This window comes from Haliotis asinina, chromosome 7 (assembly GCF_037392515.1).
Source record: "Haliotis asinina isolate JCU_RB_2024 chromosome 7, JCU_Hal_asi_v2, whole genome shotgun sequence".
Classification (NCBI taxonomy): Eukaryota; Metazoa; Mollusca; class Gastropoda; order Lepetellida; family Haliotidae; genus Haliotis; species Haliotis asinina.
The window spans coordinates 13,230,324-13,255,070 of NC_090286.1; the positions used below are offsets into that span (position 1 = coordinate 13,230,324).

The following is a 24,747-nucleotide window of genomic DNA, read 5'->3' on the forward strand; positions in this document are numbered from 1 at the left end:
TTGGAACATTGAACATGCAACCAATACAAGACTGAAATGAAGCTGGTTTTGCCTGGACGGAAGATACAGGCTAGTATAGACAGGATTCACACTGCTTCGTGCTTGTTAGAGGGATGTAAACTAAGTGACCAGTGTCGGTAATATTGTTTGTTGAGACTCCAATCTCCTGGGCCCGCTTGTACAGAGATCTCAGCACTGCTATTATCATAACTCAGACAATCTATACTGTGTGACACAGACTTAAGATAGCTGTAGTGCTAACATCACGTTTTGCAAGTGGTCCAGGATCTTGTATGATGCTCAAGCTTTCAACCACTGGTTTCTGGGCCAGGTTTAAGTATTTCCAAGCAGCCATGATATTGAATACATGTTACTGACATTCAGTGGAATAAATAACAAACATTGTCCAATTTCATATATTTTATTTTAGCAATGTTTTGTTTGCTGAACAATATTTGAAACTGTATAAATAGATAACATATTGTAACAAAATAATATTTTAGTACCAATATACAGCTTATTTTCTGACAAATTGCTGAGTAAGATATAGTGCCAATACACCTTGATACACCCTTTGAACAGGAGGAGGACCATACACAGATGTAGCAAATACTCATTTCAGCAGTTCCATCTTCTGACACCATTTCATGAGAAAGCTTACGTGTAAATTGTTGGGTATATATGTTTGTGTTAATTGCATAAGTGTAAATAGTTATCCAAAGAATATTTACTTGGTACAATGCACAGATCGTGCACATTAGTGTATTATTTGTAGAACAGTTACATATATTAGTTCATACATGGACAATATTTTGACAATTTATGAACAACTTTCAAAATCATGAAACCATCAAAGCATGTGTGAAGACAGTTTTGCATTATATCAATGTTATATCAATGGATTGTTATAACAGATATTCTGCAAAAACTTAAATTTTATCTGTTTATATCCTATATTTCTTACTTGTGATTATGGTGAAAGGAATGAACCTGTTTCAGATTTATGTCAGAACGATTCTAACTCTTAAAATGGCTTATGATCTTGAACTCGTATACTTAGTAATGATTAAATATAACAGAATATTAGCAAGATATTTGATTGAAAAATGAAATAACATATTGAAAACAACCCTTAATAATCCAGTAGGTAACTCTGAAACATGCATGACAAATTTATGAAATCAATATCATTACTTAGAGGCATATCTTGTAAGGGATTTGACTCGTCCCCACAACCTTACTGGGTGCTGTTGTAAAAAGCTATCTTAGCACTTAAGTCACCATATTTCCCATACCATAGACTTAAGGTAGTCTTAGCGCTAAGGTTGTTTTGTACAACAGCACCCTGGACTATTGTGTTAACTCATGACTATATCAGGTGATTATACATATCATACCAACAGCTGATCGCTTTGTACAATGATCATTGTGGGTTGCGTGTAAATGCACTCATCATTGCAACATTCCATGACTAGGAATAGTATCCATAACAGATCAGTTGTAGTAACTCTATATATGGACACCAAGCCAGACTATTGACCTGTCTTGTCAACACAGGGCAACAGTGCCATACATTGAACCTACACAGCTGACAAAATCTCAGCCTCGAATCATTTCTCAAAACACAGTATCTGTGAAATACTGCCTATCCTACATATCTTCACTTGTGTCATGCTAGTTGTCTACAGTCTGTGCTGCAACCTGAAACTGGCTGTATCATACAACATTCAATCAACATCAACTTGAAAAGTATAATTTCAATTTCCTCGACAATTGTTTTGTCTCACTGTCAAAAGTTGCCCTAGACTGCCACTGCATCAGCTACACCCCCCTTGACATCGGATGGGTGGAGAGGATGCTTGCCCTTTGATAACTATCTTCTTACTTGATGTATGGATTTTTCATGTTCAAAATTGACAACGATATGTAACAGGCCTGATCTGGAAACTAAAGAGGTGTCTGTAATTACACATCTTTTAATCTAACATGACACTGTAAAATTTGATTATTTTACTTTTGTGAACATGGTCAGGTTTATCAACAAAACAAGAAATATTATAGGTAGAATAGAAAAAAATGAAATATGATAATGTAAAGTGTTAAATGAAGCTCAGTTTTATCCTGTAGACATTAATTTATGATGACAACGGCAGTAACACCGTTACTGTCTCATACTATCATCGTGCACCTGTATCCGATGAAATGTACATGTGTACCTTTCTAGCTATGTCACTCATCTGGTCTTACCTAACTACCGGAATAAATATTTCTTTGTACACCAAACAAATGATTACATACATTCCACGCAAAGTGTGTGCACTTCAAAAACTGAAGCACATCTCAAAAGAATATGTTAGTTACTCAAAATCATATTTTAATTGTTGAGTCTAGTTCTGTTTTCCATTTTTTCACAATGTTTGATTCTAGATCACTGATCTGTGCTACATAGGCTAACATACATGTGGACGTGTTGGTATAAAATATTTGTTGGTCAAATTAATAGTATTCTCAGAAAAATGTTTCCAATGTTTAATGACAAAAATAACATTCAGAAATAAGCACAAGCTTAGTCAATATCACAAAGACTGAGAGTTGGACAAGTCATGTCATAACAAAGCTTAAGTGAGGTTAACTGGACCAAACGAGCATGTTTCATATTTCGTAACACTTGTGTGATAACAATCTACCTGATACGAATGACGATACTGGTAGATTTCAAACTGCAAGCTTATATGGAGCCTGTCCAGTCAGCATTAAGAACATGCATATCTCACCTCACATGTCAGTGCTAGATAATGCAATAAGATGTATGTCTGTAGCTTAAAGACATATGAAATACAACATGTCTAGGCACTGGTGTTGACTTCAGTCTCCTATCCAGCCTCATCTACGCCAACATTCATGTAGAATCACACAATAAGCCACATACCATTCTGGATTATACTAAACTTCATCAGCTGATAGAACTTGTTCCTCTGGCCATGTCTTTAGAGGAACAGTTAGTATTACAAGGCAAAGGATCGTTTGTGGTTTGACACTGGTCAATATTAGGCCATTATGATGGGGAATGTTTACACACAAACTCACAGATGTCCATTATCGGCTATCACTGGACTTATCAGACGACTTGTCTGAGAATCGATCAGAATTTTTATCAGAATGTTTCTCCTTCTTGGAGAAGAGTCCCTTCCTGAATATTGAGGAAGATTTCTCCCGGGTAACATGTATTCCACCGTTTGATTCCATCGGGCTCCTAGAGTGCTGAATCAGATAGTTGTAAACATTTGGAAGTGAGCGATCGTCACTTTTGTCTCGTCTAGCGTACAATGACAGCATGTAGTTGCCGCTGCGAGTCAGAGTGATATTAAAGCGCATGATTGTTGGACGGTCGTCAAGCCGCACCATCTGGACATAATCTCGGTTATCCTCATCAGGTTCCCTAAGGAACTGGAAGGAAAGGTTGATATTCTGAGGAACCTCCAGCTCAATATGACACAGATTAGAATCAGATATTCGGATCTTAGGATCCTTATGAGAAACCAGCTTAAGCCCAAACTCATCAAAGGAACTTGTGGGTCCCCATTTATTCTTAGAGGAGGAAGAAGTTTTGGGAATTTCCAATGGAGTGTCGACTTTGGTGCAGTTAATGAGATACTTGCAAGCATGGGATAAGGTGTTGCAATCCGACACCCCTTTCGGACGAGCATAAAGGTCGATGCCATACTGTCCTGTCTGTGGAAGGGTGATGGTTATTGTTAATATTTTGGCATCAGCAGAAAGATGCACAAAAGGATCAAGAATTTGATCTTCAACTTGATTCATTCTCAATTTGGCCACGAACTGTAAGGGCCTAGGAATATTGAACTTCACACTGAATTTTTCTTCAACCGTGAGTATTCCTGCTTTGGAAGTTTCCACATTGTCACTAGATTCACCCCCTTCAAAAGGCACAGCTGCAAGTCCGAAGTGTCGGAGGGCTTTCTTGGGTCCCCATTCCCCAGCAGCACAGTTGGGAAGCGGATGCATCTTTCCGGACATAGTTGTGCACAGAATCTTAAACTTACATGCACATTTCAGCCGGAATGGAGCAAAGTTTGCATTGTTTTCTTCGACACACCGATTGGTCTCATCGATCTTGTTTGCAAAAATCTCAAAGAAATAGTCAGCAACTGTAGGGACATGTACACTGAAGGTGACCGTGTTATCCACCATGGTCTGGAAGACGAAGCGCTCCAGGCTAGCTCCGCGGTAAGTGAGCTCATGCTTGCGCTCCTTGTCAGCAAATCGGAGCTGATAAAAAAACACAAGATCGTTTTCCAGTTCCTCTGGAATCTTGATGCTAATTTTCACACCACCCTTGTCATCAGTTTCCAACACAGCAAGTCTGCTTTGATCAAACCTCATCCCGTAGTGGAAAAAAACTGATCGGACAAATGGCAAGGCTTCAAACTCCGGCAGAGTGATCGGTGTCACAAGCAACTGCCATTTCTGCTCATATGGCCAGAATTCCTGAATGAACTCATCAGGGTCAGTGAGGAAGTAGTGCTCATCGTACTGGTAGCGGATCTGGTCTCGCTTCTTGGGCTTATCCTTGTCTTTCTCCTTATCTTTGTTCAACACCAGATGTCTGCAAGACGGAGACAAAGCAGTGAAAAACTGGGACAAATACTTCAACTGGACATAAGATCCAATTACTTAAAACATCAAATTAAATGAGCCAGTAGTTCAGTGCTGCTGCTCTTGGCAATATTCCAGCTATACCACAGCAGGGGACATCAGAAATGGACGTTACACAATGTATCCATGTGGGGAACTGAACCTGGTACTTCAGCGAGATGAGCAAACACTTTTACTTCTCGGCTAGCGCTTTGCTCCACGTCATTTACTTATTATATACTTCTTTGTTAAAGACACACTGATAATATAGCATAACAAATATTCTTCAGAAACAAACTGGACATAGTGAAAGATTGTTCATTCAGACTACCATCTCAAAAGATGTTTCCATAATCAGCAATATTTCAGACATATCATTACAAGTTGATGGACTTTCAGAGAAATTCTTTAAATTGATCACTGCCCAGCTTAACAGATCTGGTCCTTGTAAAAAATTCTCTACAAATCTTAAACCGATCTAATCAAGAATTGAGGCTCTTAATGGACATTTCAACTGATAAGTCTAATGACTACTGTCTGCCACATATGGTAATATAGTACGTCTGTACCTGGCACCCCAGTTGCACTGTATGAGCCTCCAGTCCCCGTCAATCAGCACGGCATTCCATGTGTTCTGGAAGGTGTCGGGAGTGATCTCCATGCCAGGTTCGTACCCTACACTCTTGGAGTGGCCCTTGATCTCCACACAGTGTAGGCCACAGTAGCTGCAACACATACAGTAGTTGCAACACACACAGTCGCTGTAACACACACAGAGTAGCTGTGTTGCACTGTAGTTGCAACACACACAGTAGCTTGCTAAAAGCACTAACCACATTCTCTGATGTTTTACCCTTTGTTGTCAGCTGGTCTACACAAACAGGCCACTAATTTATAGACAAAAATTGCAAATTATATAACTTAGATATTGCACGCTGGTAGTTTTCACATTAAATGTTTAAACTTCTGACAATATATTGCTACAGCATAGAATGTGAAGTAATCCTCCTACACAAAATTTATATAAACCAATTTGTTCCTTGAAACTGACATGGCAGTAATTCATATAAGTGTTTACATATTTTATTCGAATTCCAACAGGAAATATAAACTTTGTGTTCTTTTCTTCTAATCCAACCAAACCAATTAATTCTTTCAACTTGCTTTTACAAAAAAAACCCCATAATTCTTTCCAAATTTTGACTACTTGGTTTTCAAAGGTTTTGAAAGACAAAAATACAAAGCAACAAATACAAAGAGTAAGGCCCTATGTGTTAAACCAGTGTTTACTTAGCACAGATAAAAAACATTGAATGCCAATTCCTGGAAACAGGTGGAGGTGGTTACAACAAGCCCAACCTGCAGAGTCTCATGAACAGCACATGGTACGTTTCCGTTCCAAATTTGATGCCCCTCAGAAGTCCCATAGGCGTGTCCTCAGCAATGGTTTCATCGAACTCCATCACATTCAGGTCCTTCACGGTGATCCAGCGGTAGATGGCTCTGGTGGACAACAGACACAAGCATGTGTTCTTAGTAAACCACACTAGTGTGCAAAATAGCCACTGGACCTCAGGCAAGTGTCTAGTAAAAATCCTGTTGAGCCAGTAAATCTCCACAGTCACTTGCCCATCATATGATTTTGATGGTTTTACCTTTCGTAATCTTTTGCTTAGTTTCTGCAGACAAATTCCAGGCTTGTGAATTATTTTGCGGGGTATTAATTGTGAGGCATAACTAGACCAACTGACTAGCACAACTTGGAAACTGCTTTGCACCCTGAACCACACAGATACACCATAGAGCTTGCAGACAGCGAATCTCACCCATCTAACCAGTCACTGCTGAAGTATGACACAATCCCTGACCTTCAGCTAAGGTAACTATACTATACAGCAAAAGAAATGCAATTTTAAAAAAATTGAAAGCTCATAAAACTAATTGCTCATGCTTATGTTGTCTATTCAAAAACATGACAAAAAGCCGGAGTTGCATTTATTTTGCTGCAGTATAAATAACCGTAGTCTCAGTATTACTCGCTACACTCCTCTACTCAGCTCTGGTAGGAGGTCATGACAGGTAACCTCTGAGTGACCTATGACCGTCCAATCAAATGCAAGATGGCTGAATGGATTTAACTAATCAAACAATTGCTAGTGTTTAGGGTTTGGCGGGACCTACAAAATTACCCAGTCACTGACACTGATCCCTCAACAATCGAAAATCCACATAAAACACAGATATTTTACCTGAAGTATATATACAGGCTTTCTGATGACAACGCTACCATTAGCTTATATATCATCCTTGAATATTGACAAAAATGCTATTTTCAGTGACTGTTTACTCACTGTTGATACTGTTGTACCATAGTCCATGTGCATAATCCACAAACATTTGTTAAGAAAACATTCGGGTACAAACCTTTTCGAGGTAAAAGTTCAAAACGTAGGTGAAAATGTCCACTTTCATGATTTGGTACGCTGTGTTCTGATTGGTCAGTCTCAAAGGTTCCTTGACATGATCTCCTACAAGGGTTCGTTAGACTCAGTAGAGGAGTTTAACGAATAATACTGAGACTTGGTTTACTTAGACTGATTTTGCAGCGTAGTATATGAATCAAGGGAGCCAAAACAGGATCTTCAGGTTTATTCAGCTACCCCATAACACCTATTCAAAAATGAGCGGTCCAAAATCAGTGAAATTTCTTCAGATATGTGTAATCACTCTTATCATACACATATTGTCATACATGTTAGAAGATAAGACTGCACAATGATTCGAGAGGATACATCCCTCCTGTCTACCAAGAAGTAAAAAGGTGTAAGCATTTGATTTTAAATCAAGTATCAATCATGTTTTTCACAACAGTTCCTCAATTTGTGTTCTACTTTTCCTGATGTTCCTGTGAACTTGCAAGGGTCAGAGATCCCCTCACTCACTATTTTAACACCTGACCATACAGCACAAAACTATACTCACCAGCAATAAAAATGCAACTCAGAATTCATGAAAATTCCACTTTTCCAGTATGAGTTTCGATTTTATCAAGGACATAAACTTTTTGGATTTCTTGAATTCAGTTTTTTTTTCAGGTCAGTATACTATAGTTATGTTTCTTGAGGCTGCAGTTTACCTGGCCTTCTCCAGGTCCGACACAAGGTTCTCTGTCAGCTCCTTGACCAGGTCCGTGTAGGTCAGCTGTTCGCCTTCAGCCACCTACCAGGAGGAAGGGGTAGATATGTTCAGGTACATATATTGAGGTACATACACTGCGGCTACATGTATCATGGTACATAATCAGCAGAAGGTATTTAAGGAAGACACAGCAATAATATGTATACAACGTCATGATTAGCAACAAACCAGAGCATCAAAAAACCCGGAATTCTTGATTCTCTCATGCCTGAGGAAGTAAGACAGGACATTATGCCTCATGCTACACAATAAAGTGATAACAATAAACATAATCTAATGTCATTACACAGTAGAACTTCAGTGCATATTTATATTACAAACAGACACAGAAATACTTTAGTAATGATATGACTGTCATGACACTAGGCTAAATAAAAAAAAGTGAAATGTTTCTCGGGCATTGGCGCGTCACTTTTATTTGACCATAACAAATTTCTATCGCCATTTTAAAAAACTAATTTTGACTTGGCCGTGTCTCCCGATCGTCCATTTGTCCACTATAAAAGTGAAAGTCTGTGAGAATGAGTGTAGCTGAATCTACAACTCATCTACATGTGGTAAACCTCCCAAGCTGTATTTCTGAGGGGAAAAAAAAAAAAAAATGTGTGTTACTTTTTTTCCATTTTTAGAAAAGTCCTACTGCCCTCATCACTTTTGAAAAAAATGTGCCTGAGAAACATTCAGTTTTTTTTGTGCAGCCTTTCCGATCTTGTGGTGATTACTTGGAGGAACTTGTATAGCTATGCTCGCACTAATGACAGCTAGCAACACCTCTCTCAAGTTATGAAGAGTCTCTTCAGTACAGTGACATCGTAATACATGCCTGGCTATGTCTTATATGCTGTGGGTGTGGGGCAGATGAATCTTAATGCCTGACGACCACACACACCTTCCATGTTTTTCACTGCCCCATCTGACACATAATATTTATTACCCTACTCCAAACAAGACACACTCTATATTTGATGAACATGATGTTTCAAATTCCTTGCAGACTAAAGAATTAGACATTTCTCTCCTCAAGAGATAACCTTTTATCATAAAATGGGTAGTGTTCTCGGCAGGATAAAGTCAATGGATATTTTCGGTATCCACTGGGGTCACATATGGATACTGATGAAAATTAGAGAGGTCATATGCGAATTTTAGGGACTACTTTCACACTGTAAACAAACATGGCATCACGCCAATCTATCAGCGATCATGTCCAGATTGATGACCGTACTGTGAGTGCCTTGAGAGAAAACTGTTGTCTCGTAATAATAGATGAGACGCCAAGGCTCACTAAATACAATGTTTATTCCCAATGCAGGACATTAACCATTCCAAAACACACTCGCGTGATAGCGTATTTGTCATACAGTGTCATTCTTACTTTAAAATTTTAATAATTGTGATTTCATTTGTCTCAGATCATGAAACTAAACTTCCTGAGATCTGCCCGCATATCTATTATGTCACAAATATCTGCATAGTAATACATGACGTCACAAGCTTGGTGACGCAGTGTTCTGCTGATCACTCATTTGACTGCGTTATGTAGTTCCCAGTCAGCTTTTATGTTAAAGAGCGTATTGTACCTGTATGTACATAGTGCAGCCAAACATATATATATATGTCAACTGTTCCCAGGTGCCATGGAGAATTAGTCCATAAAAACTGAATTCCCCAGATTCATATTACTCAACCACTCAGCTAAAACTAATTTATTCATTGTAGCCTCACGGACATGTATACATACTACTTAGCATTTGCTAAAGACTAAACAAAAGATTACAGTTCTGGGCCTAGATTTTTGAAGCTCTCTTAGCTCTCTTAATGTTAACGTATGGCACTTATTACTCTCTCATCACTAACAGACCTAGGCCCTGGTCCTTGGCAAGAAGTTGTGCAGTATACTTCAGGAAGCACAAAATCACAACACCAACAACTACACCACAAAACATTTTGGATGAGATTAATTACATCTAATAAATGAGCAATTCCTCATATGAAAGGGAGCATTTCAACTTGATCGTCCTGTTGCCGTAGTGATCCTCCCTTGCGTCAACAACAAACCCAAACACAACTCCACTTCATGCAAGGACAAGCCTTTGTATAGCACATGAACAGTCTCCTGTGATCAAACCAGGGACAGGTTTATAACTTTGTCTATACGAAGCCAGGCATTGAGATTTAGCATTATCTAAGTCATTCTGACAAATCAGTGTTTTAATCATCCTAACAGGCTATACTGAAAGACTACAAGATGTGCACTGGTGTTTAAGCAAGCAGCTTGGGCCAAATGAAATTTACAAGCTGTAACTGAACTCTGTAGAAATGGTGCACATTAGTGAAACAGGTTCTGCTCTGATAAATCTATTGGTGCCTGCAGATAATATCAGCAGACAGTGTATATGATGGTATTCTGTTGGGTACGTTATTCACAAGCCAATACTTTTGTGATAGAGGAATTATTTGTTAATGGCAGATTTAACTTCTTTTAGAAAAGAAGGCATAGTCATAAAACTGTCATTCAACTATTTTTAAAGAAATTTGTATCAGCAAATATAATGAACTTATGACACTAGATGCTACTCTTAAGACTCCCAAATCTCTGCATCAACTCTTGGTATATTAAGAGACATGTTCATTTTCTCCCTTTAAGGGTATTCCAGTTGTACTATCTGTTGGAGGAAAGCCTCAAGTGGTGCTTGTCTCTGTCGACTTAGGTAAGACCCATGAAAAGAGGCACATCCTGACTGCGAGAAAACATGATAAGTCTGAAGTGGGGTTCAAGCCATAGGTTTCTGGCATGTCTAATGGATACATCTGCACTGCAATGCAGGAATTGATTATAAGGTATATGTTTAGTATACATGCAAAGCCCATGACCAACAGCGAATCTTTACATGTGTGTGTATGATCCCTTCATCACCTTTTTCGTCATCAACAAAGTACCAACAGGTATTATGTCTCTTCCTATACATTTATAGGGAACATGTCAATAAGTCAAAAGTGACAACATTGTTTCACAATGAATGTCATGATATAATCAATATGACAAACAGCTAAATGGCTGACAGTGTTAATTACACTGTCAGACAATCAATGATTTATTGGCTAAGACCATGAAGGAGTCATTGATCGGTAGAGACTGATCAGCAGGCTTGACAGGTGTATTCTATTGGCAAAATGCTACATGTAAGTGACAAGAGGGTTGATGGATGGGTGTGTCTGGTCATAACGCCAGTGTTGTTGGTGATGGGTGCCAATATAAGTTTTCACATCGTGTCGAGGGAAATACAGGGTTTTATCAGACCCGAGTAAGGTTGTATTATACAACCTTACGGGGGACTGATAAAACTCTGTATTTCCCGAGACACGATGTGATAACGCATTTATCTAGCTGAATGTTTTCACTAAATCAAAACAAAACAACAAGCATCGGATCAACTTGCTGCCATGTTGACACCAGCTGACCGTTTGACCTCAATGCACCGCATGTTACTAAAGGCTTGTCGATACACGCTTGTTGATGCGAGGTGATACGACTTTCGTAGCTGGAGTACACAACTTTTATGCTCCCGCTCGCGGATCATGATGGATGTACATGGTATTTTATCAGAGTCATGTGGACCAATCAAAACTTGACATTCTTACATGAGGCTAGATAATAAACTGGGTAGTACATTGAACCTGTTGCTTCATTCTCTTTCTGAATCACAGATCTGTTATTTACAGTGCATCTATTGTGTTTCTGCAGTGGAAGAGATGATGATACATGAGTGAGACACTGGCTTTGTTAGCTTCAAAAACAACTTGAATAACGTCATTCTCATTTACTAAGACATCAAGGACACATTCTCTGTCATTCTAACTCTGAAGGTCAAACCTTCAAGGTCACAAAGATGTTGTCATGGCCACCCTCACATTGATAAGGCCATGCACAAGATATCAAGGTCATCCTTGGGTTGTCAAAATCACCCATATGTTCTCAAGATCACCCATATGTGGTCAAGATCATCCATATGTTGTCAAGATCACCCATGTCACTTGAACATTGTCAAGATCAGCTATATGCTGTCAAGATCAGCAATAACACTAAGCTCTCTCTAAGTTTTACACCAGTCTGCTACATTCTATCTTGCATAGATTTCAACACATGCTGCGCACTGCAAAATGAACATAATTTGTCCCATGAAGGTGAGAGGTGAAGCTAACCTCAATAACTTGCTCATCAATATCGCTGAAGACGCTGACATCACTGTAGAGATTTCTCTTTCGACAGCGTGGTGGTTTAGGTGATGGTGGTTCAAAGACTGTGGGCGTCTGAAGCACCTCCATGATCTCCTCCACAGGTGGCTCGGACACCTGCCCTGCCGACTGCTCTGTCTGGAAATATCAACATGCTAATGAGCTGCTTAGTAACAGTGATCAACTCTAGACTTTGTTAAGGAATCAACTCAAGACCCTGTTAAGGAATCAACTCTCGACCTTGTTAAGGAATCAACTCTAGACCTTGTTAAGGAATCAACTCTAGACTTTGTTAAGGAGCGCGCTTAAATAACTACAGAGGGTATTTCACATTTTTTTCAATGTTTGTGATTTTCTAAAATCCTGGAAATAAAAAGTTTTGGAAACTTCATAGACTCCCGTATTCCACAATGTCAACTAACTAATGTAATGTATACTGAACATCAAAATGAATGCAAAACTGACTTTTTGTCAAGTTTTTATTAGAAAACATAAACATGAATGCTTACTTTTATCAGATTTGATTTTTTTTTAACCTTGTGTTTCTTTTGCTGTTCAGTATAGGTGCTCAGGGGAATGAAAGGAATACCATGACCTTTTATTGCGATTTTAATTTTGTCAATTTATTTGTATAAACTAGCCAAATAAGTTCATAAACCATGTAAACCAAGTTACTAAATGGTTAAATTAGAACAGGATCTCTGTTCTCTAGGGTGCAACTACTCAGAGACATCCATGAAGATCACCCATTACCTGTAGGTCATTCTGCAGCTCAACTGCCAGCTCTTTCTGCAGCTCAACAGCCAGCTCCTTCTTCATCTCCTCCTGTTTGGCAGCAAGAAGACTCAGCATCTGTACACTCTGTCGTTTGACGAGGTCAGATGTCGTACTCTGTTCCTTCTCCCTCAGCCTCAAGGTCATTGTCTTCTTCTTCTTCTCCCTCTTCATTGACATTGTCTTCTGAAGGACGTTCTTCTCATTCTCAAACTGGATTGTCATCAGCTGTGACAAACAAAGGTCTAATACAGGTTGTGTCTGAGATGCAAACGCGAAATGGTGTAGTTCTTTGATATTTACCACTTAGTGCTGATTAATCAAGAATAAGGGTGAACTGGAATCAAACCAATGACCATGACACCACGAAGTAACATGAGTGAGTGAGTGAGTGAGTGAGTGAGTGGGTAAGACATGGGTAAGCAAAATTACATGACTAAGAAACACAATTCTAACTTTCAGTACTCAAGACAAATGGACCATTACAAGAGGCATCGCCTTATAGACAGATAACAGCTAATACTACCATAGCATCTTCAGATAAATGTCTGCATTTCCTGCCATGTGCAAGCAATGTAATAGTTGTTTGTTTCATTCTCTGGTAAATACGAAACAGATAAACATAACACTACATTGGTCAGAACTGACATAATGTCCAAAACGTATTAAAAAAATTTACCCTAGAACACAAAAGACAATAACACTTCAAGAGTATTAGCTGCAAAGCACGCCCATTCAATGAAAACAATGAAAGAGTGGAAAACTGGACAAGTAAAATGTAACATAATCAGGGTTCAGACACCAACAAATATATAACAGGTGCGTACTGCCATCCATGTCTCCTGTGTCTAAATCCATGTTTATGCCCAGCTGGGATGTCTTTTAGAAAGGACCACAAGAAAATGATTGATGACAACTGAATATCCCTGCTTTGACTTTCCATAAACGTCTAAGCATTCCATCCTAAAAACCTGTAAAGTCAGTCAAAATGACTGGAATTAGCGAAAGGGAGATTACCCTTAAATATTCTTTAAAGTTATCTCCCTTTGGTTGACAGTGTCTGGATTTTCATGTGCATGGAGCTATGTTTAACCCAAGAATAATAATCTTGATAATCCTAGCAAACCAAATACTAGTCTTCTTAAAGCAAACTCGTTCATGAGGACTTGTCTGCGCTTATTGTTTGTTGAAGTAACATGCCTGCATTTGAAGATTTGAGATAATCTATTTCAAACTCGTGAGTTAAAATACTTAACATGCCTATTTGTCATTATACTGAAGTCAACATAGTTACAGGCTGTTTGTGTGTTCAGTTATCTGCATAATTTAAGGATCTGATTACTGAGTTGCAGTGACCTAAGAGACAGACAGGCCGTAAGAATGTTTCTGTACCCATTCCATAAGGAAATTACAAACGACAGATATTAACAATTGATACCAACTCAATTCTTCTCTCTTGTGCGGAGAGCTTCAATTTCAAATGTAGTACCTTAACTTCAATATTCATTGTGAGAAACTAATGAAGATCTATGCAGTTTGAGTTCTATTCTAGAAACTGCTCAAAACAGATTTACTAATTTTTAACATAGTCAGTGAGTGAGTGAGTGAGTTTTAGTTTAATACCACTTTGAGCAATCATACCAGAAATGGGCAAGCAATCCCACTGTAAAAATGCGGGGAATCAAACCCAGGCTTTCACCTTAGCAATTTGGCTACCCTATCACCCTGTTTTTGACATAGAAGAAAGAGGCAAAAACAAGATGGCACTTTAGAACAAACAGTCAAATCACAGACCCCTTGCACGAACTGTAATTGAACAATAACAGCTCAACAAATTATTGTTAACACTTCACCCATGCTGTATTCCACATATTTATGGTTTATTGCAGGTGAAGCCTCAGGGTATGCAGTCATCATGATTTATGAATCATATTTCTTATTGCTTCCTTCTACTACACTCTTGAAACAGCCCTTTGATCATTGTGATATGAATTACTGGCTGCTGACAATCTGGGGATGTGTAGGGCAGCACTGTTTGAGGATCAGGTGATCTTCAAAACACACTTAACGTGTCAGATGTAGGTGACAGAGGGACATCACCAATACTACATGATCTTGACACTATGATGACTTCTTGCAAGGAGTCATAAATTGTCAGATGACTATCTAAATGTTTTCAAAAAATTCTTAAAATCAAGTTTGCAGGTTTCAGGGATTTACAGGATGCAAATTCTTGCATTCTATGCACATAAAACTTGACAACAGGTGCAACCAAATATATAAACGTATCCACAGGGACACAGAAAACGTCCAAATACTTATTTAAAAAATGTTGATTATTGCTCTATCACTTGTCACCACTGGGCTAATCTGGATTAACATGGCTCAATCACATTCTATTTTCATTGCTCTAACACCCAATTAAAAAGGATTAATTCTGAAATCAATTACATTAATTTGTTGTTAGATCACTTCGCAAATCTGTTTATTTTGTAACAACTCAATGGTCAGGCATCTGCGTGTCGTGTAAAAACATTCAGAGATGCCCCTGTAACAAGATCACCTCGCGAAAATAAGAAGGTATGAAAAGGTTTAGTAACTGTCACTGACAAAAATTCAAAGGCGCAGAAATAAAACAGTTTACAGTAATTTCCACTTGTGGCTTCAAACGACAAATAATCTTCCGTTTCATTTCACATCTGCTCATAATGAAGCTAATAAAGTTTGCAACAATAATTAAGGAGAGTTCGTTGTGAAATTTTCACTCTTTGATAAATAATCCAGTAAACATTGACATCACACATAGTGTCATAAAATCACGACAAGTGGAAAATTAGTCAGGACAAGTTACTTTCTTGAAGTCACTTGCCCGGTGACACGTGGCTGTTCAAAATATTTCTGATCCCCTGGGTAACACTAATGCATGTTCATACAGTGGTTATTAGTCTGATGTCAAGTCAAACACATATACCACTGGCTGTATTCATTCAAGACTTGATCAAATGTGGGTCAGGCAGGAAATCTACCACAGTAAATTGATTTTGGCATGGCTGGTAGCATAGCATTGCATGTGTTTTGAATGTGTAATTCATGGCTCTTGCAACAGACACCCAAACAGTTTATCGAGACATAGCCATGCACCAGCTGAACTGTCACTTGGCATACATCATCACGGATCCGGTGCTAAACTTTCAGATACAATGTGCTTCTAATCATTTAAACTTATACATAATTTTTTCACATTTAGATCAAACAAAGATTACTGTCACTTTTACAGAACCATTGTTGGCAATATAACCCCAACATCACAGCAACCCCCACCAGAAGATGGTTTCCATACAGTGTAGCAGTAACAGAATCAAACCAAGTTCTTGGACACAACCTGAAAATGATCTAAAATGAGGCAAACACACTGCTTTTTGCTCATGATCTATTACATAGATATTCATTCTAAAATTTACTCAATAAATTGTTGTTTTATATGTTTCAGTTGGAAGCTTCTCGGAGATCATGCACCAGTGAAATATTTATTTTCCCTTTCCTCACCTTCCTCTCATTGTCCTTCATCTTCTTCCTCTTCCCTTCCATCTGTTTGTCGAACTTTGCTGTCAACTCCTTGAGGCGCACCTCCCATTCTTTGTTTATCTCCTCGGAGATCTTCTCTGATTCCTGTTTCCTCACAGACTGGAAGCCACGGAACATCTCGTCCTCCTCCTTCCGCATCTTGGCCTCCAGCTCCTTCTGGGCATTGAACAGCTGCTCCCGACGCTTGGCCTGGAACAAGAACAGGAACATTAGGAACAAGGATATGAGCATTTTGAACACAATCTGAAACAATCTGGGAATGTGACATTAGGCCCTAAGTACCAAAAGGTATAGAGAAACAATAAGTGGTTTCTGGCACTTAGCCTACATAAAGAATGGTACAGAAAACAGTTGCTTTTAATACTTGGGATATTGGATACGGAAGCAAATAATGGGACGCCATGGAACATTATTCAAGATGTACATCATCTGGATCTTCCAAAACATTTCACATGCTCTGAGGGTTTTCAGTGACTAAGCGAAACTAACAACTAGTCTCTGAAATGAACTGATTTTGCTGAAAACATTTTCACAGTAAGAAAGATATAATGTAATGCAAAGGAGTCCTTAGACTTTCTTCATTTTCCTGAAGCTGTAGAAATTTAGACTTGCCACTTTCATGGCTTTCTTGGATATGCTTGCCTGAGGGTCTGAGGATATAGTTGTCTGGGACACACTATGACTGATGCTAAATACTAATTATTTTGTAATGTTCAGAATGTTAAACCAGGCATGTATGAATGTATTGCATGGTGGCCCAGTGGTTAACATACTTCACATGCGATCCAAAGTGCTAGGGTTCTAATCCAGGGTAATGCCAAAAACGTTTGCAAATTTAATCAATAAATACATAGCCTCACTTTCAATATTTATGATCACATGACCTAACCCTTGCATAAAAACTTCATACAAAGGCTGATTCACTGTGCTTCCCACATGGTCACTTGGCTGTCTGCAAATCCCTCTGTATGGCAACATAAATGTGAGTACATTTCATTAGATATTGTATTCTTTATATGACATTTGAATAGCAAGTGTTGTAGGAATTATTATTTGGAATATTTTGACCATTATTATTGTGTAATTTGATAGAAAATTCCTATTGAAGCTTGTTACTGAAATGCATTGTCTGTCAATCTTCAAAGCTTGTATCTTACAATTTTGAAGTGCTTCATCTGATAGTCTTGAAATCCTATACTTGAAAATTCAGAAGTTGTATATAAAAGCTGAAATTAATGTATTAGCTAAAAGAATCATTGTGTTTCTTTCAGTTTCTTAAATCTCATCAATGGATTGGTCATGTCCATGGTAACTGTTATTTCAATAAATCCCTATCAATGGGAGTTTTAGATTTGTGTTCTTGCATCTACAATGACTATGTCAGAGAGTTTCAAAGCTGGAGTATAATGCAATGATGTTATGTTATTCAGTGGTGTGATGCTGTGTAGATCAGTATTCAAGTTATATCACAAAAAAACCCAAAGTGATTCTGAACTTGGACGTTACCACGACTAGATGTATGCTGCCATCAAACCAAACCACAAAACTATACATTAGTACACCAAGGAACTGAAAACAAAACCATTCCTCCACATCAAAGTAACACAGCTGTTTTCAACTCTCAGTCTCAGATTCAAAATTATCACAAGTGAATTCTTCTGAGACTGGCAAAATTCCAGTATCTGTCACATTTCCATTCAGACTGACAGTTTTACCATTACGTAGATGACACATCTACCTGACTATGGGGACCCATCATTTGTCTTAACTAACCAATAAACATGGCATTTTGGGGCATTATCAAGCAGCATTCTCCCATTACCTTTCTGTAATAACAACTCCAATAAATTACAGTAGAGACACATGTTTAGTGTGTTCCTCCCTTCCATGTCTACCCTTATGATGGGTCAATAAAATAGAAACATAGCCCCAAACACATTACCTTGCAGGTGACTGTCATAATGACGGCTAGGGTTAAGCTAAATGGCAAAAGCATGTTGTAAGGGAATTATCTCATGTGCTGTTTCACCATGGAAACTGATCCTGCGAAGCAGCAATTAACATGACGTTTGTGTCTGCCAGGAGATGAGCCCATGGGCTTAGTACCAACTACTGTATTCCACGCACAGACGCTCAACAACACCATTTATCATAGCAATAACTTCTTCCCTGGGAAACAGGGATGATGGCTGTATCAGCTGGTGTTCGTTGTGTCACACATATGACTTGTGTTGGCATGGATGCCAGTATTCAACAGGTGTTTATGTCAGCATCATTTAAAGTCTGTTCAGATGATACCTTACAGGACATCCATCATGTTGTGTTTGGTTGGCTCATAAACACTGACATGTACTTAACATATTACAAAACGGGGGAGTCAGACTGAACAGGTTAGCTCTTAAACCAGAATAGGATACCACAATAGAATACCACAACAGACTTCACTGACACCTACAACAAAACTAGCAGTACAATGGTGTCCTGTTGACTTTGTTATACACCAAAGATAAAGCCATAAGTGCAATGGTGTCCTGTAGACTTTATTGGCACCTTCAATATAACCAGCCATACAATGGTGTCCAGTAGACTGTTATACACCTTCAACAAAACCAACAGTACAATGGTGTCCTGTACACTTCACTGACACCTTCAATAAAACCTGCAGTACAACAGTGTTCTTTGACTTCATTGACACTCACAATAAAACCAAAAGTACATTCATTTGGTGTCCTGTCGACTTCATTGTACAGTAAAACCAACCATAGCATAGTCCCGTACACTTCAGTACACACCTATAATATAATATCAAGAGACTCCTCTAAATATACAGAGCCTTCACTAATATATCCATCATATATCCATCAAAGACATAAAAGGCCACATGTTTGAAGAAACATGCATGAAGATAATCTCTAGATCTCTAGCCTGTATGCAATACCACACCAGGTAGTAGACTGTGGGACTGCAAAACCAGTTTGTCAGTCATAAACAGGAGATACTTCCTCACCCGTAGCTGGACCTCTTAACAAACCAGGACAAAACCACCCTCCACGCAAATGTAGGTCTCCTCAATGATTATGCAAACAATGACAAGCAGTTGCTTGTGTTTGCCACAACTCATTTGCCGATAAAATACCACCTCTCGAAAACTATGTCATCCAGCAAATATAATTTGTTACACTCAATATACACAACCAATGCAAAGGTCCAAAACTTTCTTCATGTGGGACAAAACTGGGCAACTGGTCATATCATATTACCCCGAAGTCTATACACATTCAGTTGTAAGCACATATTTACACACCCACCTAGAGAATGTTGAACAAAGGCCTACACAAAAGAGGTGATTACTGGAGAATGTCGTTCTAAATTTCAGATATGGAAGAATGGCTATAACATTTCATTCCACTTGAGCCAGTGTGATATTTGATCAGTCACGATCCATCCCAGGATGTGTAAGTGGGACTCAGGCAACTTTTGGTTGCACCCATGTTGCTGTAACCTGGGACAGCTTCGCCTCAACGTCTCAGTCTCCCTGCAGTAAAGAACCTGATGCAATGTTAAAGTAAGGCAGGGCAGACATCAGTTGGAGAAAGAACCTGGAGAAGCAGGGTAACTACAACCATGGGGATCAGTACTTGGGCAATTTGCGGCTTCAGCATCGATACCTGACAGTGAAGTTATCTGCCACAGATGCATGTGGGCATACGTTGGGCAGACAGTGGCCAGGCGACTGGACGCTCAAGGAAATACTGCTTTACGGAGGACAGTTATAGATGGCACATCTTCCCCTAGTCCAGCATATAACTAGACGACTTCGCACTATACCAAGGTGTGCTCGATGTAGGCCTTGGCTGGAATACGAGTTTATTCATATGAACTAATCTTCCCCAACCTGTGAATGAGATGTGCCCGACTGCCGAGACTACTCCATTTACGAGTTTTCTTTCATAAAACCTTTGGAGAAAGGTTAATAAGTTATTCATTGTTCTAAATGATATTTTGAAAATCTGCCATTTCCTTATGTGCGATGGCTCCTCGCTTCATCTGTCGTCATATTGCAGTGTGCGGCGTAAAACTTGCTCACTCACTCATTAATCGTCGCAAGAGCCCTGTCTCTGGTTGTGACTTCATCCGTCGTGACAAGCCTTTTAGACGTACACAATAGCCCCATTACGGTTTCCCCCCATCTTGCCCCCAATCTCCACACTCAATCGAACACAGGCATCTCTCCCTGATAACTTTGATATGTTTACACAGCCTCCACGGTCTCGTGAGTCTGAAGTTGTTTGGGGCACAGGGCATGACCACGGGTTCTTGTGATTCACGTCCATCGTTACAACAGTTGGAAACTGGCTGTGAGTGACTGCAGTCACGATCCGTGCGTGTGTTTGTGAGCTGGACCGACCACACAAGACCCGTCGTTCAGCTAATAGACATAGCAAACTAACCACTTGTCAAAATACGCATTGCTCTGATCAGCCGGCCGTGATGTTACCCAGCTTCGTTTCAAAGGCAATATTGTCGGAGTTGTAAATGAACCCGCCCCTAAATAGCATGCGTCATATTTTTTCACGACGTCGACCGAGATTCGTATGACGGCCACCCTATATAATTGATGAACAAGACACCCCTATTTCACAGAGTGGACTAGCCCATCCAACCGATGAGATCTTTTGATTGTCCACACATCAATCACAACTGCTTCAAACGTTTTCTACATTGAAACAGCTCATGGTTGTTCTAGTTACCTGGAAGTTAAATCCCATGCCTAGTTTGTTGTCCTGTATAACAGGAAGTAATGCAGTAAACAAGATAGCTGCACGAGCTGGTACACAAACACAGGAATTCATCTTTGGTCTGTAAACGAAAATTGGTGACCTAAATGCATCTCTTTTAATTAATGTCCTGATCATAAGCTGACTCCATGCGAGAAAAAAACCTGACCAGTAAATGAACTTAGTTATATCGTAAGCAAAACTGTCAAACCTAACCATGCCGCCTTGACTTTCAGAGTGAGTGAGTGGGAACGAATGTGTTGGTTGGTTGGATGTCTACCGTCGCATTCAGCAATATTCCAGCAATATGTAAATACTCGAGTCTGAACCAGACAGTCCATCGACCAACATCATGAGCATCGATCGACACAGCCGAGATACGATCAGACGTGTTAACAAAGTGAGCAAGCCCGTGCCAAAGCTCTCGTAAGCCTATGATCTCGTGACGTTTTGTCGTAGCATCCGTACGTCATATACTGTTAACACTGACTTACGACAGTCGTAGCGCTACGGGAGCTTTGTGAAACGGTGCCCTGATCACTGATCACGTTAGTCGCCTCTTACAACAAGCATGGGTTGCTAAAGACCAATTCTAACCCGGATCTTCACGGGTAGAAAAGGCGGAGTAACGCATGCGTTCCACGTTTACCAATTAGTATCTAGTGCTGGCAGACCTAAAAATATAACAGAAATCACGCAGGATCCTAACCCCTAAGCGCAAGTTTCTACCGTGCATGAGGAAGGCAAAATGTGGCGCATCAGTCAACTTGCGCCAGCACTCGGTGGCTTCCAGACAGCTCACCAGGATGTCATTGTTATCGATGCTCCTGCTATCAACCGCTATGTCCTGAGTCATTCCTCACGTGCTGTAGTGGATAATCTCCCAGTCATCCATGCTAGTCCCGAAAGCTATGGGCTTACGAGGATCAGGACGGAGATCTGTCTGTCTGTATGTCATCATACCCTCACTCCGTGGATCACTGCTCAGGCCACACTTACGTCTATATGAAGCTCAATGTCTATACATAGCCTTCACACACACATGAATACTAGCGGTAGAAACACTATTTCAAGTAAACGCATACATCGATAGAAGACGTCTTTATTGAACAGATCTACCACAGATTACACAACACTGCATAATTGTTCGTGTATTAACATTCTCTGCAGCTATGAGACACACTCCGAAAAGAACTGTGGTAAACCTGGCGTCATCAATACTCCACCCCAACAAAGGGATCACGCCCACGCCAACGAGCTACAGCTCCTTTTCTGCGCAGTAATGGATATGTCGGCTAAACCCCTGGTGTGTGGAGGTCAGATTCCATTTCGCTCAAAAAACATCCTTTACGACCTAAATGAAAGCTGTTTACTATTTTTCTTAACGTAAGAAACATTTGAGCAGGTATCCTTGATTTCATGGCACATATACACCTATCAAGATAAATTTTCTAATGATGCAGATCCTCTGTTCCGTATGAGCCGCACATGCTTGATTACACAGACCCACCACTTGAAGCACAGATGGCTACCTCGTGAGACCAGTCACCTGCGTGGTCTCCAACAGCATGTCCATGACTCAGAAACAAAGACTATCAATTAATCATAGCCGGATAATCATAACCCATGACGTCTGTAAATCCACCGGCGCTGAAGACGACTTTCACAACGTTGTTAATAAGACGGCTATATAAAATGTGCGAGATTGTAATCAGCTGTATACAGGTGAAAACACGTCAGTCAGATGCCAACCGCATGATAACATCTTTCCTAAACAAAACTGTATGGTCTGTTAGTTGTGTAATAAACACATACAACATGTTACCCAGGACCTAACTTTCTTGTGTTTTCGTTTCCACCTTGTTCATGTCCACAAATATACAAACACATACTTTGGTAAAGAAGGGTACGACTTATAATTAATTACACATGACATAATAACATGTGTCGAGAGTGAGTAGTTGACGGAACTATTTTATTTCGAACGAACAACAAATAATCAAAGCTGGTGGCCAGTATTACACTTTTAAAAAGACGTGAACAGAGAGATACGTGTTTGTTAAAGACACATGTCACTTTTTGTTGCTTGTCGCAAAATTGTCAAGTGTGCGGGGTGCGATGGCACTCTACGTCAACCAGGTTTAGCTTTACGGAGACACACATTTAGAGCTGCAGAGCAAGATGCAGCGAGCACAACGTCTACAACACAACATGGAGGGTTAGCTTGCGCATCACATCCAAGGAACCAGGCTAGCTATTTTCGAAACGTTCTTAGCCCTCCGAACTTCTTAAGCCCATCCGTGACACACTGGCTGCCATCAAAGATATGAAATCATCGGGCTACGGACGATTCAAGAATAAGGGCCACAGTGCCACGTTCTACAACACTATCGTAGCGGTAAGATGATCTTAACTCCCAGACTTTTACACAGACCTACGACTGCAGTAATGCCACGAGCGTTCTGTGGAACAGGATGGAGGGCTCCGAAGAAAGCGTTCGTAGCACTACAATATTCATAAGCCTATGATAATGTACAGGCATACGATAACTCGTTACTGTACGAACAGTTTGTGGGTCAAGCTCATGCTCAACATACTTATATTACGTCTGATTGGGCCCTCAAAGATTCCCATTTTACGTCAAGCTGCAACCTGTGATATCTGTTTGACGGTATCCTCTACTGGACTATACGTCTGTATGTATTCACCAGCTGAGCGTGTATGGCAATACAACATGCGGATAAATTTGATAATGCCTTGGAAGCGATCCTGGGATTAACTAATCGACCATGAGTCGATCCTTTTGCTGGCCTCCCACGATATAGAACACCGCTTCTCAGTCAATAAGCGTGTTCTCAATGACACTGTACCAACCTCCGCTTGTAGTTGGAATGAGACCGTGCACTCTATACACTGGTAATGTGCTGTATAATAACTCGACCTGCTTTACTGATTATATAATCCTACTCTTCTTTCCTCTCGGTTTGACGTGTAATATAATAAATGTATTAGCTGTAAACAGGTGAATGCAATACACCATGCGAATTTAAGTGTCTTTCGATTTGCCGTGTCAAATGTAATCGATGTCCTTTACAGACACGCTCACATATAACACGTTACTGTTGCTATAAATAGGTCTGTGTATTGCCCCGAATTTCCTATTAGTATATATTGCGATACTCTCCTATATTGCAATACGTATTCCGATAAATTGTGACAGAACAGCTATTGAGCCCATTTTGTAACTTTCTTTGACCTTCAAACTGAATGACAGGATATGTGAGTAACCACTGTGCATCATACACAGTTAAAAAAAGGAAAAAAAGACAGAAAATTCTTCTGTTAATATTCTTATTATTATTCTTATTTTTTATGTCACTAGTCCTCTCTAAAAAAATACCAGCCTTACACTTTACAATATAAACAAGTCTTTCTATGAACAGTAACTGTGCAAGGGAAAGTTAACACAGACAATTGTATTATTTTTCATTTCACATTTATGACAAATTCAACTGAAACG

The 24,747-nt window shown here is 39.5% G+C and overlaps 1 protein-coding gene across 1 annotated transcript in view; it reads right to left on the reverse strand.

Moving 5' to 3' along the window:
- Positions 1-411: 411 nt before the first annotated feature.
- LOC137291542 (hillarin-like) overlaps positions 412-24,747 on the reverse strand; it is a 52,832-nt gene continuing 28,496 nt past the window's right edge. Inside the window, exons 3-9 of the mRNA XM_067822920.1 lie at positions 16,411-16,638; positions 12,844-13,092; positions 12,058-12,228; positions 7,793-7,875; positions 6,016-6,159; positions 5,226-5,381; positions 412-4,627 (exon numbers count right to left, since the gene is read on the reverse strand). Coding sequence (XP_067679021.1) covers positions 3,097-4,627; positions 5,226-5,381; positions 6,016-6,159; positions 7,793-7,875; positions 12,058-12,228; positions 12,844-13,092; positions 16,411-16,638 — 2,562 coding nt within the window. The 3' untranslated portion in view covers positions 412-3,096. The remainder of the gene's footprint in view (positions 4,628-5,225; positions 5,382-6,015; positions 6,160-7,792; positions 7,876-12,057; positions 12,229-12,843; positions 13,093-16,410; positions 16,639-24,747) is intronic.